Source organism: Anolis sagrei, chromosome 2 (assembly GCF_037176765.1).
Source record: "Anolis sagrei isolate rAnoSag1 chromosome 2, rAnoSag1.mat, whole genome shotgun sequence".
NCBI lineage: Eukaryota > Metazoa > Chordata > Lepidosauria > Squamata > Dactyloidae > Anolis > Anolis sagrei.
This window is the reverse complement of record NC_090022.1, coordinates 38467962-38484364: the sequence shown is the minus strand read 5'-3', so window position 1 is coordinate 38484364 and position 16403 is coordinate 38467962. Positions and strand designations below refer to the sequence as shown.

Below are 16403 nucleotides of genomic sequence, written 5' to 3'. Positions count from 1 at the left end.
GTTTGAAATCTTGAAGTCTCCAAGAAGCTATCATTACATCTTAGGATCTTACATAGTCTTAGTGTATCCTGTGTGCTCACACAGGAGGCTACAATGGCAATAATGCCAGAATAATGTAGATTTCCTATATAAGAACCCTGAAAACCTTTCAATTATTTCTATTTTCTTTTTTATTCAAAAGCTCCAGTCTGTTGGGTTGGCAGACAATGGCCTTTTGTCACGATAGCAAAGTTATTATTAAGTAAGTAAAGGTAAAACTTTATTTATATCCCTCCCTCTCTCTCCATGGGGACTCAGAACGGCTCACAGCATAAAAGTCAAAAATTCAATGCAATAAAAATACAATAATAAATTTAAAAATAAATTAAGCAATATGAAAACATTCAACTATATAAACAATCACATAGGGAGAAACAAAGTAAATTACACAATATCATTAAAGCCAGGATTAAAAGACATGTCCATATTCCCTTCCTTGTTTCATAATAGAAGTGGAATCCCATGCATGATTCAGTTGGACAAACTGTTACAGTTGCTTCAGTGCAAGAAGAGAGAGCTGTGCATCCCATTTCCTGCTATGCACTCCCTAAGCTTTTGCCACTTCATCATTCCTGAACCAATGGTCATTTGAGACACCAAAAACATTGTGATGGCACACCTTTGGGGAAACTATATTGTCTGGCTTTACTTGGGGGCTATCTGATACCTTCTGTTAAGATTAAGACCCTTAGCAGACAGAGGAACTTTGAGAGAAGGTGAAAAGATAACCAAATGAGTTTACTGAAACAAGATGAAGAAAGGGTTAACACCCCCCCCCCCGGACTATCATAGAATAACTTAAAACAATACATTACAAAAGGAGAACTTGCTGGTTACAGGCATCTTTCGGGTTGCAGCAGCAGGAAAAAGTGCTAAGAATATCTGTTTTGAATTGCTAGGCCTAAGATTCCAGACAATATCCAAGCCTCTAAAAGACTGTAGGCCTACTATAGAAAGAAGGAGGACTCCAGCAAAGGAGCTGTATGGGGAAAGGGAACAAACCTGTAATGGAAGAGAGATGGTTTGAGGAACAAAGACAAAGAGAGATCCAGAGTACTGGAAAGCACGCTTTATTCTCGGTTGGCGCCAACCGGATATAGACCCCCTGGTAGCCCAGGAAAGAAGGGTCCCGAACAAAGGAAATGCAGAGTATTTATACACTTTTTGAAAATAAGTATTCATGCATCATAGAAACATCACAATGTACGTCACAAACATCTACTCTTTCACTGACTTCAAAGGCATATTTTGGAAATCAACAAGTTGTCAATCCTCATTAATTTACTATCTAAAGAGTGACTGTTAATGTACTCCCAGCGCCAGGATGTCTCCGGACCTGCTCCATCCATCTTGAGATAACATTCCTGAGACCCCCTAATGGACACTTCATTAGTCAATTTTACGATAAGGTACCAGGCACCTCTTAATGGATGATAAGGTGCCTGGTGCCTGGTGCCTGGTATGTATCTTATCTTATGGTCTTAGAAGTGTCAGGCACCACATTCCTTTCCTGGGGCTGGCCTCTTATTTTGCAGCTTTTGAGAAGTCAAGTGAACTAGCTATGCATGCATACATTTCTCTTATATATTTTCTAACTCCTATTTCTAATATGGTTATATCAAATATATTTTCCAATATGTGTATTATGTATTTTCATCAAGCCTTCATCAAATCCCCCCTTTGGTGCTCTGAACCGGAAGGGGAAGAGCATCATCTAACTAAAGCTAATAATTGCATTTCATCTTGTTTATCATTTACCATCTTAGATATGCATCTTTTCAGCATTTGGAAAATAATAGGCAGAATACATAACATTAGTAACACTACTAATAGGATTATACAGAAAGCAAAAAACAGTTCCTTTAACCATTGAATCGATGGTAGCCAGCTCGTGAGCCAATCAAAAGGGTTTGAAACCCCATGTGTGTTGTTTTCTATTAAGTCTGTCATTTGATTTAATTCATCCTCAATTGTTTTATTCAGATCATGGAATCTGACTTTGCAACCTTCTTTCATTAGTTTACAGAAACCTCCTTGTCTTGCCAACAGGTAGTCCAGGGCCATACGGTGTTGTAAGACAATTTGATGTAGCTCTTCTACTTCATTTTGCATGGCCCTAACTATGAGTCCTGTGGCATTTATGGATTTTTCCAATCGGCAGGTGAGGCCTAGGATACTCTTTCTATTTTCTTGGGCCACTATGCCTGGGTAGCTTCCAAGCGTCAGTATGCCTGTTAGCAGACCTCCAGCCACTCGGCCTCCTTCTGTCTCAGACAATTGTGCTCCTATTATTACCTCATCTGAGCAGGCTGGGCCTAGGGGTGCTGATCTGTCTCGCTTTGTTCTTATGCGGCGAGAAGCAACCTGGACTGGGAATGTAAAGTATCCAACACCTGCACACTGGTATCCACCTGGATGGAAATTAGACGCCCAACCATCATAGAAAAACCACAAATTGGGATCATATATTTTCCAATCATTACATGTAAGAATATCCCCTTCATTTGTCATGCTTTTTCTCATCATTAGGGCTCTTAAGTCTTTCAAAAACTCTTCAAGTGTGTTGTATTGTTCCATAAACTGTGAAAATAACCCAAAGGAGCTATCTTTCATGATTTCATATTGTTCTCTGGCTTTTTTGTAATATTCATCCTCTCCCTGGGAGGGGTCACTGTATTGTTCTTGGAAATATAAACTGTGCCAATACCCTGATGCTTGGGAAGCATTATGTTTCCCATGAAGGTAAAACTTCTCAGTACAGTGAGAGTAATTTCCCACATTGAGAAGGATTTCCCTCTCTTTTTCCGGGATACTCTTCCACCCTTTCCGATAACCTTCTGGATAATGACAACAAAAACATTTGCCAGGGGTGGTCTTTGAAACCTTTATCATTCTATGCCGTAGCCCATTTAGAGAGGCAGGGGGGTTAAAGATTGTAGGTTTTCCTGTTTTCTCTGCTAAGAGAAGAGTGGCCAAAACCACCGCTTCCTCATTGATCAAAGCAGGCAAAAAGGAAAACTCACGTACTGTTTCAGGGTGTTCATATATCAGAGTGGCATTTCTCCCATATTGATCAAACATAAATTTGGCATGCTCTTTGAACCAGTTACCATCTACTTCTAAAATTGACACACACATTAACACACATATCTCCCACAAAGCTTTCATTCTTCTGGAATCTGACCGTATGTAGAGCAACCGTTCCGGTAGGCTGCAATAGGGTCTAGTTCCGTCTTCTATCCTCTCCAGTTGGGGTCTGACAGTGCGTAGAGCTTAGTCGCTTCCAGGTATGGACTTAAGCTGCAGTGTCTAGCCCGTATCTTCTCATCCAACAGCAGGGGCAGATCTGACTGTACGCAGGGCAAGACAGCTTCCTGGTATGTGTCTTGCAGTATCAGTCTAGTCTGAATCTTCTTATTTACCACCGCCTTCCTTTTGGTTAGAACAACCAAAGTTTCGAGTTATTTTAAGCTTTAGTGGGTCTTTTGGGTCTGGAATAGCATGCCAACTGGGAGCAGCCTTTTTAATTCTAGTCCAGTGAAGCCAAGGTTTGATTTCTGCTACCTTGACCGCACTGGGTGATGTAAGAATTACCACATAAGGTCCCTTCCATTTGGGTTGCAACGTTTCCCCTTTCCAATCTTTAACCCATACCTCATCCCCTGGGTGAAACAAGTGAGTGGGGGTCATGTGAATGGGCGGCCTGAACTCATAGGCATACTGTCGTAGCTCTTGCAGTGTTTTCCCCAAAGCAACCATTTCCTGTCTCTTTGCCTGGGCCCCTATCTCATGCAGTTCCCCTTGCAATCTGGGAAACAAAGGAGGGGGCCTCCCATAAAGCATTTCAAAAGGAGACAGTCCAATGGTCTTAGTGGGGGTACATCTAATATGTAACACTGCTAGAGGAAGAAGTTGAACCCAACTAAGTTCAGTTTCTTGACACATTTTAGCTAACTTAGTTTTCAGAGTTCGATTCATTCTCTCAACCTTGCCTGAGCTCTGAGGCCTATATGCACAATGCAATTTCCAAGTTATTCCAAGAACCTTAGCCAAGCTTTGAATGGTGGCTTTAACAAAAGCAGGGCCATTATCTGAGCCTATGAATGCTGGCATCCCATGCCTTGGGATTATGTCTTTCATGAGTGCTCTTGCCACTTCCGTGGCCTTTTCAGTAACAGTAGGGTACACTTCCGGCCATCCAGTGAAAGTGTCTACCATCACCAGTAGGTAGCGGTATCGCCCTACTCTAGGCATTTCACTGAAATCTACAACAATGGCTTCAAAGGGTACATTTCCACAATGCTGGATGCCTGGAGGCTGGCGCGGCCCTTGGCGTGGATTGTTCTTAGCACAGGTGTGACACCTAGCTGAAGCTGCCATTGTCAAAGAGTGGAGTCCATCTATGTACAGTTGTCTTTCTAGTAGTTTAGCTAGCGCCATTTTTCCTAGATGTGTTGACTCATGGGCTCCCTTTACTACTTCCCAGGCCATGGTTCTGGGGACAATGATTCTTCCATCCGGAAAGGCTAGCCACCCAGTAGAATTTGCCAATTCTACTGCTCCATTGTCCTGGGCCCATTGTTGTTCTTCTTTATTATAGGTAGGCTGCACCTTGGGATTGGGCAAGGGGAGAAGGGTAGCCACCTGAAGGGGTCTGGCAGCGGCTTCTTTGGCTGCTGCATCTGCCCTTCGGTTCCCTTGTGCTACCGGATCTTGCCCTGGTTGATGTCCCTTGCAGTGCATCACAGCTACTTGTTTTGGGGCCCATACAGCTTCTAGGAGATGTAATATCTCTTCTGCATGTTTGACTGGTTGGCCTGCTGCAGTTAAAAGTCCTCTTTCTTTGTAAAGTGCACCATGGGCGTGCAGTACTGAAAAGGCATACTTTGAATCAGTGTATATGTTAACTCTCTTTCCCTTTGCTATCTCCAGAGCCCTGGTGAGAGCAATGAGCTCAGCCTTTTGAGCTGATGTATTTGCTGGCAGTGAATTTGCTTCCAATATTTCTTTGATGGTAACTATTGCATATCCTGCTTTTCGCTCCCCTCCTTCCATAAAACTACTGCCATCAGTGTACATGGTGAGCTGAGCTCCTTGCAATGGAACATCAGTCAAATCAGGTCGACTGGCATATACTGTGTCCATTACTTCAATACAGCTATGATGTTTCTCCATATGGGGATCTATAGGTAGGAGGGTAGCAGGATTCAAAGTAGTGCATTGCTGAACTTTAATGTGAGGGTTCTCACATAACAAAGTCTGGTATTTCAGCATTCTGGAGGTGGTAAGCCAATGGTGTCCTTTGTGCTCTAACAATGTCACTACCTCATGCGGGGCCTTGATGGTCAAATCTTGTCCTAGGGTCAACTTCCTGGCTTCTTCAGCTACTAAGGCAGCAGCTGCTACTGCACGTAGACATGGGGGCCATCCTTTTGCTACCATGTCTAGCTGCTTAGACAAATAGGCCACTGGTCGTGGCCAGGAGCCCAAAGTCTGTGTTAAAACGCCAATGGCTACACCCTCTTTCTCAGCAACATAAAGAGTGAAGGGTTTAGTTACATCAGGTAGGCCCAAAGCTGGCGCTGTCATCAGGGCTGACTTTATTTGCTGGAAAGCCTCGTCCTGTTCTTGTGTCCATTTAAAAGGTTCTTTTTCACCCCCCTTTGTAACTTGGTACAAAGGTCTTGCCAATACGGCATAGCCAGGAATCCAAAGTCTACAAAACCCCGCTGCGCCTAAAAATTCGCGGACTCTCTTCCTCGTAGTGGGGACTGGGATTTGGCAGATGGCTTGCTTTCGTTCAGTTCCTAGACTTCTAAATCCTTGTTTTATTTGGAATCCTAAGTATTTGACCTCCGTCTTGCACAGCTGGGCCTTGGTCCTTGATACTTTATATCCCTTATGGCAAAGTAATTGGAGTAGCCGCTTGGTGGCGCCCCAACTCTCTTCCATTGAGGTGGAGGCCAAAAGTAAATCATCTACATATTGCAAAAGGACAGTCTTTTCTGAGTCAGAATGAAAGTCCTCCAAATCCTTTGCTAGGGAAGTTCCAAATATCGTTGGAGAATTTTTAAAACCTTGAGGCAATCTTGCCCACGAATACTGTTGTTTTGCTCCTGTGGCTGGGTCTTCCCACTCAAAAGCAAACAACAACTGGCTTTGGGGGGCTAACCTTATGGAGAAAAACGCGTCTTTAAGATCAAGGACTGTAAAATGGGTGGCCTCTGCTGGTATGAGTCCCAATATCACATAAGGATTTGGCACAACTGGGTGCAAGGTAACTGTTGCCTTGTTGACTTCCCTAAGGTCTTGAACAGGGCGAAAATCATCTGTGGTACCTGGCTTCTTGATTGGAAGGAGGGGTGTATTCCATGGAGACTGGCATTTTGTTATAATGCCATGCTGCCACAGACGGTCCAAATGCTTTTGGATTCCCTTTATTGCTGGTCTGGGAATTGGATACTGCTTTAGACTGACTGGACGGGCTCCTGGGATTAACTCTACTACGACTGGAGGTATGTATTTGGCCATGCCTGGGGGGTTATCTTCTGCCCATACCTCAGGAGTTTCAAACTTTTCCCATTCATTGTTCTCTGAGCCCCTTTTAACTACTAGCAGCCTCCATTCCTCCTCCATAGGGCAGGTGAGGTGCAAAAGGCCTGTGGTTCTTCCTACAGCCATCTTAGCAGATCCATCTTCCTCAAATGATAGCCTTGCTTTTAGTTTGCACAGCATGTCCCTTCCCAGCAATGGGACTGGGCAGTTAGGCATATATAGAAAACTGTGGGTGACTTCTTTATTTGCTAGCTGACATCTTCTTTCCTGTAGAAAGGGTCGGAGACATTGATCTCCTGTTGCTCCCATAACTTTTATGGTTTGCTGGGTTAAGGGGGCCAATGGGGTGGTAACTACTGATTTTTCCGCTCCTGTGTCAACTAGGAATGTTATTTCTTGGGATCCTACTTTTGCCTTGACCAAGGGTTCCCTGGATCCCAAGGTTAGAACCCCGGACTGGCTTCAGTCCTCTTCTGGCCCTGACCATTGGGGGCCTCCGGCCAATCCAATGAATCCTTCTTCCTCTGGCTGCTCACGTGCTTCTTGATAGAAGGGTCTCTGTCTCCCGGGCATCTCACTTCCTCTTCCTCTCTGCTCTTGTGGATGTCCTCTTCCTCTCCCTCTTCTTATCTGGGGGCAATCTCTCCTCCAATGTCCCCGTTGTTTACAGTTGGAACATTGGTCCTGCCCAAGGGGCTGTCCTCTTCCTGGCCCATAACTTCGCCCTCTGCTTCGCCCTCTGCTGTGCCCTCTGCTTTGCCTTATTTCTGGGTTCCATTCCCTCAGTGCTGCAGCCAAGCAAACGGCTTGAGCTCTCATCTGCCTCTGTTTGTCCCTCTTCTCTTCCTGATCTCTATTTGCCATGACTCTATTAGCAATGTCAAGTAATTGAGACATGTTCATTCCAGCAAACCCATCCAATTTCTGTAGCTTTCTTCTAATATCTGGGGCGCTTTGTTCTACAAAAGTTGCATTCACCATGTTTCTATTGGCTTCCTCTGCGGGGTTGAAAGGCGTGTATTGTCTGTAGGCACTTAACAGCCTTTCCAGGTAGGCGCCTGGGCTTTCATCGGCACCTTGCTTTATTTCTTTTACTTTAGATAAGTTAGTAGGCTTTTTCCCAGCTTCTGCAAGGCCTTGGATCATTAACTGGCCATACTGACGAATTCGAGTCAATTGGTCTGCTGTATTAGGATCCCATTGTGGATCAGTCTCTGGACAATTCTCCCTCATGTGGTCAGCTAGGTTAACAGCAGCATTTCTCCTAGCCTCAGTCTGCCGCTTCATAGCTGCTAAGACCCTTTTACGTTCCTCCGTAGTAAGGAGGGACGTCATCAACTGCTGACAGTCCTGCCATGTAGGGTCATGTGTATTGACAATATTAGTGAAAACATCTGTCATTGGTCCTGGATCTGTAGAGAAGGGGGTGGTGTGTGTTTTCCAATTGAAAAGATCTGAGCTGGTAAATGGCACATGCGTAAAAGCTGGCCGGAACTGAGGCACTTGTTGTCCACCTTCAACTTGGGTCCCTATGAATTCCCTCACTTGACGAAGGGGCATTACTGTAGCCAATTTCTTGTTTGCCTTGTCCATATTCCTTAAGTTATGGTCATGGCCTTTTGCTGTTTTCAGTGGTGCCTTTGCCTGTAGGGATTCTTTTTCAGGGGATGGAGTTGAAGAAGACTCAGTCATGGTAGAGTCTGTGTCTTCATCTAAATCTTCAGGGAGATCTGGGTACAGTTGTGCTGGGGCCATAGGTTGCGTTGGAGGGCTTACTGCTGCTGGATCAAGGGCTGGAATTGCAGGGGCCTGGGGGGCTATGAGCTCCCCAGTTGAATAAGGAGGAGGTGCATTTATTTCCTCCTCCACAGGGCATGGCAGAATAGGAGCTTTAGTTTTCTGTGCTAGGAGAGTTTTGCAATGTGCTAAAGCACAAGGCTTCAGCCATTCTGGCATTTGGCGCACCACATCTCCCCAAGCTAGAATATAGGGGACATGTGTGGGATAACTTCCCTCAAAAGGATTTGCTCCTCTTGCTCTATCATAGACACTAGCAATGATTTGTTGATCAAGAGTGCCCTCTTCTGGCCAACCTACGCTAAATTTAACCCATTCCTTCTGACATAAGGTTTGCAATCTACTGGGCCTTAGTGGTTCTCCATAGTCTAGCTTTCCAAAGCTTTTGTCAAAGTGTGCTAACATGAGCTCTAAAGGAGTTTTAGGCTTGCTGCTAACAGACCCTCCCATGTTCAGACAAATGGACAACTAATACACAAAAAAAGGAAAAAGGTACGGGATCTGTCCACGCGTTTGCGCCCGTCCCCTGACTCTGCCAGTCGCCCGACAAAGAGAACTGCAAGGGATTCCTTTAGAAGGAACGCCAACCCCAGAGGGGCGGACACGGACCACACTTCCCTTCGCTCACCAGTCTGGGATTCTGCGATCCCCTGTGACCAGCCTCTTGGCCCTTTCATACACCATTCACTCACACATGCATCCACCACAAGGTACTTATCTCCCCAACCCCTTTCCTTATTTCTCTAGGCAGTCGGTTTCCCTTTTCTGGTACACAAAGCAAACACAAACCCCAAAAAAGTCTACTAGGGACTGCCTTTTTCCAGGTTAATTACTCCTGGAGCCTTCAGCAAAATGCTAAGGCTTTTCCTGACGTCTACACTTTCCTAAAATGTCATGGTGCAATTCATACTCGCCTGATCCGTGGTTTTCGCAGCCTCTTAGGTGAAAGGATGGAATTTCGTCAGAAGCAGCAGTCTGTCTTCACCTTCCCGAGGGCTCCCTCCAATGCCGGCCGGTGAGAGTGCTGTCGAAATGATGCAGCCAGCCTGCTGCCTCGGAGGAATCTTCCAGGCCTCCCAAAAGGCCTCTGTCTTTAATCTTTTTCCCTACAAACCTCTCTCAAAAGCCTCCTGGCTGGCTCGCCAGAAAATGTAATGGAAGAGAGATGGTTTGAGGAACAAAGACAAAGAGAGATCCAGAGTACTGGAAAGCACGCTTTATTCTCGGTTGGCGCCAACCGGATATAGACCCCCTGGTAGCCCAGGAAAGAAGGGTCCCGAACAAAGGAAATGCAGAGTATTTATACACTTTTTGAAAATAAGTATTCATGCATCATAGAAACATCACAATGTACGTCACAAACATCTACTCTTTCACTGACTTCAAAGGCATATTTTGGAAATCAACAAGTTGTCAATCCTCATTAATTTACTATCTAAAGAGTGACTGTTAATGTACTCCCAGCGCCAGGATGTCTCCGGACCTGCTCCATCCATCTTGAGATAACATTCCTGAGACCCCCTAATGGACACTTCATTAGTCAATTTTACGATAAGGTACCAGGCACCTCTTAATGGATGATAAGGTGCCTGGTGCCTGGTGCCTGGTATGTATCTTATCTTATGGTCTTAGAAGTGTCAGGCACCACATTCCTTTCCTGGGGCTGGCCTCTTATTTTGCAGCTTTTGAGAAGTCAAGTGAACTAGCTATGCATGCATACATTTCTCTTATATATTTTCTAACTCCTATTTCTAATATGGTTATATCAAATATATTTTCCAATATGTGTATTATGTATTTTCATCAAGCCTTCATCAAACCAACTGAGACAGGCCTCTGAGGGATGTTTTAAGCTCCATCCAGAAACTAATACAAAAGAAGGTCTCTACACTATTGGAAAGGCCTATAAACAAGGGGAACTGAAGCAAAGGAGAGGAAGGCAGAACAAGGACTTCATAAACATCTTGTCCTTTGTTCTCTTGGTAGAAAATCATTCTGCATCAGACTTTGTCTCGGACTTGCAGTTTTCAGTCTATTGAGGCAAGGAAAGAAAACATAGACAATACATAAAACATAGTCTGTTTGCAGTACTGGCCTGGTACACTAGAGAGCAGGAAGAAGATGCTGAGCAGATATCAAGTGGTTGCCATTTCATCACACTAGAGAAAAAAATCCACTTAACAGTATACCTTTATTGTGTCTTCCCCAATTCTGGGATTTGCAGTTTAGAGAAGAGTCCCTAACAGCCTCACTAAACTACAAACTCCAGAATTCTGCAGGAGGCAGAAACCGGATTTAAAGTGGATTATTTCTCAAGTGTGAATCTCCTTACTGGTTGGAGGGTGGCTCGAGAGAGGGATGGGGAAGACACAATAAAGGTATACTGTTACTAGTTGACTAAGCAGTTATAACATGGCAGTTGCTAGCCAGTATGCCATCTGATTTCAGAAATTAAGCATGGTTAGGCCTGGTAAGTAATTAGGTGGGAGACCATTTAGCAGAAATATTGGTATATTATCAAGTAATGCTAGATTGTACTTGGAAAGACTCCAGCTTGAAGCTGTGGAGAGCTGGTGCCATTCAGGGCTGGATGAACCAATAGTTCTATCTGTATAAGACAATTCCTTTGGTTAAGTACATCTGTCCTTTTGCATAGCCTGTCCTAATTTAGAATGTGTACCAGCGCTCAATGTGTTGCACTGTGAAATAGAAGCCCCCTGTTACATCCCATTGTGTATCATCAGAATTCACTAGTACAGTTGCTTTCTGTGTTGACAGTGTAGCTCCATCATCATGAAGTTGCACATCATATCCTCTGATACAAAATCTCAGCTAATATTTAACACAATTCAACTTCCCATCACACAAGTGCACCATCTCCTCCTTCACCACTAGGTCCACAAACAATTGAGATTACTTTGTCAATAGATTATAGATAGAGGGAAGGAGGAATTGGCAAAAATAATTAAGAATGGGAAATCTGAATGGCTTGCTCTCTCGTTTTCCATTGTTTCGTTTTTTTTTTCAAACAATCTCAGTGCTTTTCTTCCTCCTTTGTTATTATAGACATTTGAGCTGTCTTATGGCTGGCTCTTCGGCTTAGAAATGGAGATGAGCACCACACCTCAGAGTCAGATATGACTGGACTTAATGTCAGGGGACTACCTTTACCTTTACCTTATGGCTGGCAACCCCCTCAGAGGATTTTCTTGGCAAAATGTATGCAGAGGAGAGTTGCCATTGCCTCCCTTTTAGGTTAGGAAAATGTGATTTTCCCAAGGTCACCTTGTCTCTATAGCTGAGCCCCTTTCTTCCTTTAGGCCCCTTTCTCTCCAGGGTCCAACACTCTCTAGCCCAGTGTTTCTCAACCTTCCTAATGACACAACCCCTTAATACAGTTCCTCATGTTGTGGTGATCCCCAAGCATAAAATTATTTTCGTTGCTACTTTATAACTACAATTTTGATACTGTTATGAATCATAATGTAAATATCTGATATGCAGGATGTATTTTAATTCACTGGACCAAATTTGAAACAAATAACCAATACGCCCAAATTAGAATAATCATGGGGTTGGAGGGGGTTGATTTTGTCATTTGGGAGTTGTAGTTGCTGGGATTTATAGTTAACCTACAAAGAGCATTCTGAACTCCACTAATGTTGGAATCAAACCAAACGTGGCACACAGAACTCCCAAACAGTAGAGAGGAAACAACCAGGCACATCTTAACACCTCTCAACAGAACATTTCCCAGGCTCAGCCAGGCCTTCAAATGCTAATGAAGGTGGTCAGCTGAAACATTCACACCTAGCTTCAACAGAGAGCTCTTTGCCCCACCCCAGTCATTCCACAGATATATAAACCCATTTTCCTATTTCCAACAGACCTCACTACCTCTGAGGATGCTTGCCATAGATGCAGGCGAAACGTCAGGAGAAATGCCTCTAGAACATGGCCCTATAGCCCGAAAAAACCTATAAGAACCTATAGAACTCCCATGAGCAACAGAAAATACTGGAAGGGTTTGGTGGGCACTGATCTTGTGTTTTGGAGTTGTACTTCACCTGTATCCAGAGAGTACTGGTGACTCAAACAATGATAGATCTGGATAAAACTTGGCATGAACACTCAATGTGCACAAATGTGAACACTGATGAAATTTGGGGAAAATAGACCATTGGGAGTTGTAGTTGCTGGGATTTATAGTTCACCTACAATCAAAGAGCACTCTGAACCCCACCAACAATAAAATTGGGCCAAACTTCCCACACAGAACCCCCATGCCTTGAAGGGACTCACTGGCACGAACCTCCCTCCAGTCTCACATGCTCTCCCTCACCTGCACATGTGCACCATGCTGCCATGCGCCGAGCACACCCGCTCTCCCCTTCCCACTTGGAATCTCAGAAACAGCCCTGCTCTTGGCTCAGAGGCCTGCTGAGAGGCCAGCCAATCACAGAGGAGGAGGCCTTTTGGTGGGAGAATTTGCAGTCTGTTTCCAAAAAGGAAGAGAAGGACAGGTGGAGAGATCTTAAGCCTTCTCTGCCAAAAAGATTCCTAAGACCATCAGAAATCACCAGATATGATAGGTACAACCAGTCCTCCACATTTGTAGGGTTATTTTTTGCATATTTAATTATTCTTAGATTATATGATTAATATATTATTTGACCATACAGCATAACTGTATGGTCAAAGTGGACCACAGGGTTGACCTGGAGGACATAGAGAATTCTTGTCTAGGCATTTGTGTTTCCTTCAGCATGATTCTATGGTCAAAATCCAGCAGAAGTTGACCATATAGTCATATTATAGGACCTAGATATTCCTAAAGGGATTTTAAAATTATCCACACTTTTTCACTTTGGTATGAGTCCTGTGTCCCTAACTCTATTGAATATGGAGTGTGAAGTGAAAGAAAAGAACTTGTTCAGACTAAAAAGGGAGGAGGACAATCTCAACATAGTAGAAGCAAGGATTCAGAGTCAGACCCAAAGGGGACTCAAGGCAGACTTTTAAGAATTTAGCTCTTAGACTTCTGTTCTGCTTTAAAACATCAAATTATTTTCATCCCAGATAAGAATAGATGTGAGTATTTTGGAAAATTGATCAAAAACTAACTGAACCGTGATGATCAGTCTGTCCTGAAATAACTTATCCACACTTCCTATAAGCCAAGTTGTGTGTGGATTCAAGGCAAAGATGAACCATGATAATTCACTCATTTAGTATCCTGTAGAGAATGTTGATATTGCTGTGGACCTCTCCTTTTTGTGAAAGATTATCTTTGGGTTTGGCCCTTTCCCTGTCATTCTCATTACAATTCCAAAGGGATGTGGGAAATCTATAACAAAGGAGAATACCATCATCATAAGGTGGAAGTATCCTAATATACATTAGACAGTTCAATGCTAAATGTTCCGCAGCTGCCATCTCTCTTGAGCTAAGACTGCCAGTGATGCAAATTACATGCTACATTCAGACAAAAGTACTTACAAATTGGAATATTAAATCGCAACTCACATTAGAGCAACATGAATTTTCCTGGTATTCATTGGATTAGGACTGATCATATGGAACTAATCTAATGTGTTGCATGGATGTCACATTAGTTCTGCATTTGTCAGAGAAATTATGTAAAGCTGCAAAATGTAATATAAATGACAAACCTGGAATGCAGGTCCATGCCTGTACAGCCCCATTCTACCTTCATTAAAACCGCACAAGTCAGTTACCACACATCATTCTCACTTCCTATCACACTTCCTTTTTTGTTGTTATTGTTAAGTTGGACTGTACCTATTCAGAAAATTCAGGTTATACCCCCAAATACTACACATTTTATGCAGAAAAACACAAATAGTTCAAATAACATCAACCACACGTGGTCTGCATAGTGCATTATCACTAGAAGCCTGAAGACAAAATACCGAGTAGCTGCTTCAGTTAAATATTTAAAATTTACAATTTGCTCTCTCTGGCCTTCTTGCTTTGTTATTGTATGACATGAAATAATTTCTGATTTATGGTGATCCTAAGGTGATTTTTTTTTTGCACAATTTGTTCATTCTTGGTTTGTTGTTGAAGGATTTGAGAATCTCTTCAGCCACATTCACACTGCAGTTAAGAAGGTTATACTAGTGCTCTTTCCAGCATAGTCTAATTGAAGTTTGGCTCCATCCGGTGAGCATAGAGCAGTGGTTCTCAACCTGTGGGTCCCCAGATATTTTGGCCTTCAACTCTCAGAAATCCTAACAGCTGGTAAACTGGCTGGGATTTCTGGGAATTTTAGGAATCCCTGGAATTTCTCCCCCTTCATGAATCCCAGATCATTGGCTATGCTGGGAATTATTGGAGTTGTAGGCATAACCATATGGAAATTCTATGGATGCCTACCACCTTCACTGTTATTTTCAGAACCTTGTTCCTGCTCCATGTCTTTACCACACTTTTTTTTTACAAGCCATACTTCCCTTAGGTTCCCTTTCCTCCTTAATCTCATCTCCACTTTTGCTCTTCCCCTTTCCTTCACTGATTTGTCCTGTTCATATATTTATTTCTGAAGATAGGAAGGTGTATCCCAGAATGTGATACTGTGCATGTTAGCACTGATCTTGAGTTTTGGAGTTGTACTTCATCTGCATCCAGAGAGTACTGTGGACTCAAACGATGATGGATCTGGACCAAACTTGGCACAAATACTCACTATGCCAAAATGTGAACACCTACAACCAAAGAGTATTCTGAACTCCACCGACAGAATTGGGCCAAACTTCCCACACAGAACCCCCATGACCAGCAAGAAATACTGTGTTTTCTGATCATCTTTGTTGATGCCTCTAGCACCTCCCCTCAGGTCCTGTCCCCCCCCCCCCCCCCAGGATGAGAAACACTGGTTTAAAGCCCTTAAAGTGTAGTGGAGCATTTGCTGCCTGCATCATATAAATAGTGCATTGGCAAGCTGCCTTCAAACTATATTAAATGATCAGTGTAGATGTGCCATATTACTAATGCCTACATTCCTGAAAGTATCTTGAAAGTAGGCATTGCTAGTTGGCACCCTGAATTGAAAAGCTATTGCAATGAACACTTGTCATCCCAGTTCCTCTAAACACAGGGAGAATATACCACAGCTATCAGGCCCGTAGCCAGGATTTCGATTCGGGAGGAGCTGAGTTTGATTCCGGGGGGGGGGGGGGGGGTGAGTCTGAGTGAAAGAGGGTCTACCCTAGCAAACCTTTTGTATCGTTACCCCAATATCCCCAAGCATATGGGATATATTGAACATGGGATCAGATCATGATATGAATAAACATAACAGTTTAATAATGTACCAGTAAGGCCTTCTCACGGACCACCATGAGAATTTGGGGGGGGGGGGTCTGAAGCTCCTCAACCCCCCCCCCAGCTACATGCCTGACGGCTGTTAAGGTAACCAGACTGGAAATAGGGCAGGGTTCCTTTAACTTTAATCCTGAACAGATTGTTGAGTAGGATGACATACTATATATAAAGCTCCATCCAGTCAGATAAAGGTACCTCACCTTCCAAACACCATCTTTCAAGCACTGCTCTCCCCTTCTAACACAGCTAGTGGAAAGTAGGAAGGAGAAGGGTTCGCAGATACTAGTGATAAGAAGCTGGTAACCTTAGATGCTACTGCTTTGTCTTCCTGGTGTGACCTGTTTCCAAACTAGATGGGAAGCAGAGTTCTGCAGGATGTCATAATCTCTAGATTACAGTTGTCCCTCAATTTACCTGAAGTTTAAGAATGAATCTTAATTTAAAACATATCTTCTAAATCTACTGGTGACAAATAGCAAGGTAATCAGTTATTCTCAATATGACTGGAGTCTCTCAGTCAAATGGGAGTTGAGCAGAACTATAGCAGATTTAACCTGAACAGTCTCACAAGTTGCCTAGTCCTAGACTCTATAGCAAATAAATAATGGTCTTATGTTGTCACAAAATCAAGTTTTTTTCTCTGGGAATGTACAAATTTGGAGCAG

At 43.4% G+C, this 16403-nt stretch overlaps 1 protein-coding gene across 1 annotated transcript; it reads right to left on the bottom strand.

The window, feature by feature from the left end:
• Window positions 1-1093: 1093 nt before the first annotated feature.
• On the bottom strand, window positions 1094-10203 carry LOC137096027 (uncharacterized). The gene is given in 1 exon segment (XM_067463467.1): window positions 1094-10203. A coding segment is annotated over 1 exon segment (5388 nt). The 5' UTR covers window positions 8842-10203; the 3' UTR covers window positions 1094-3453.
• Between the last annotated feature and the right edge of the window lie 6200 nt (window positions 10204-16403).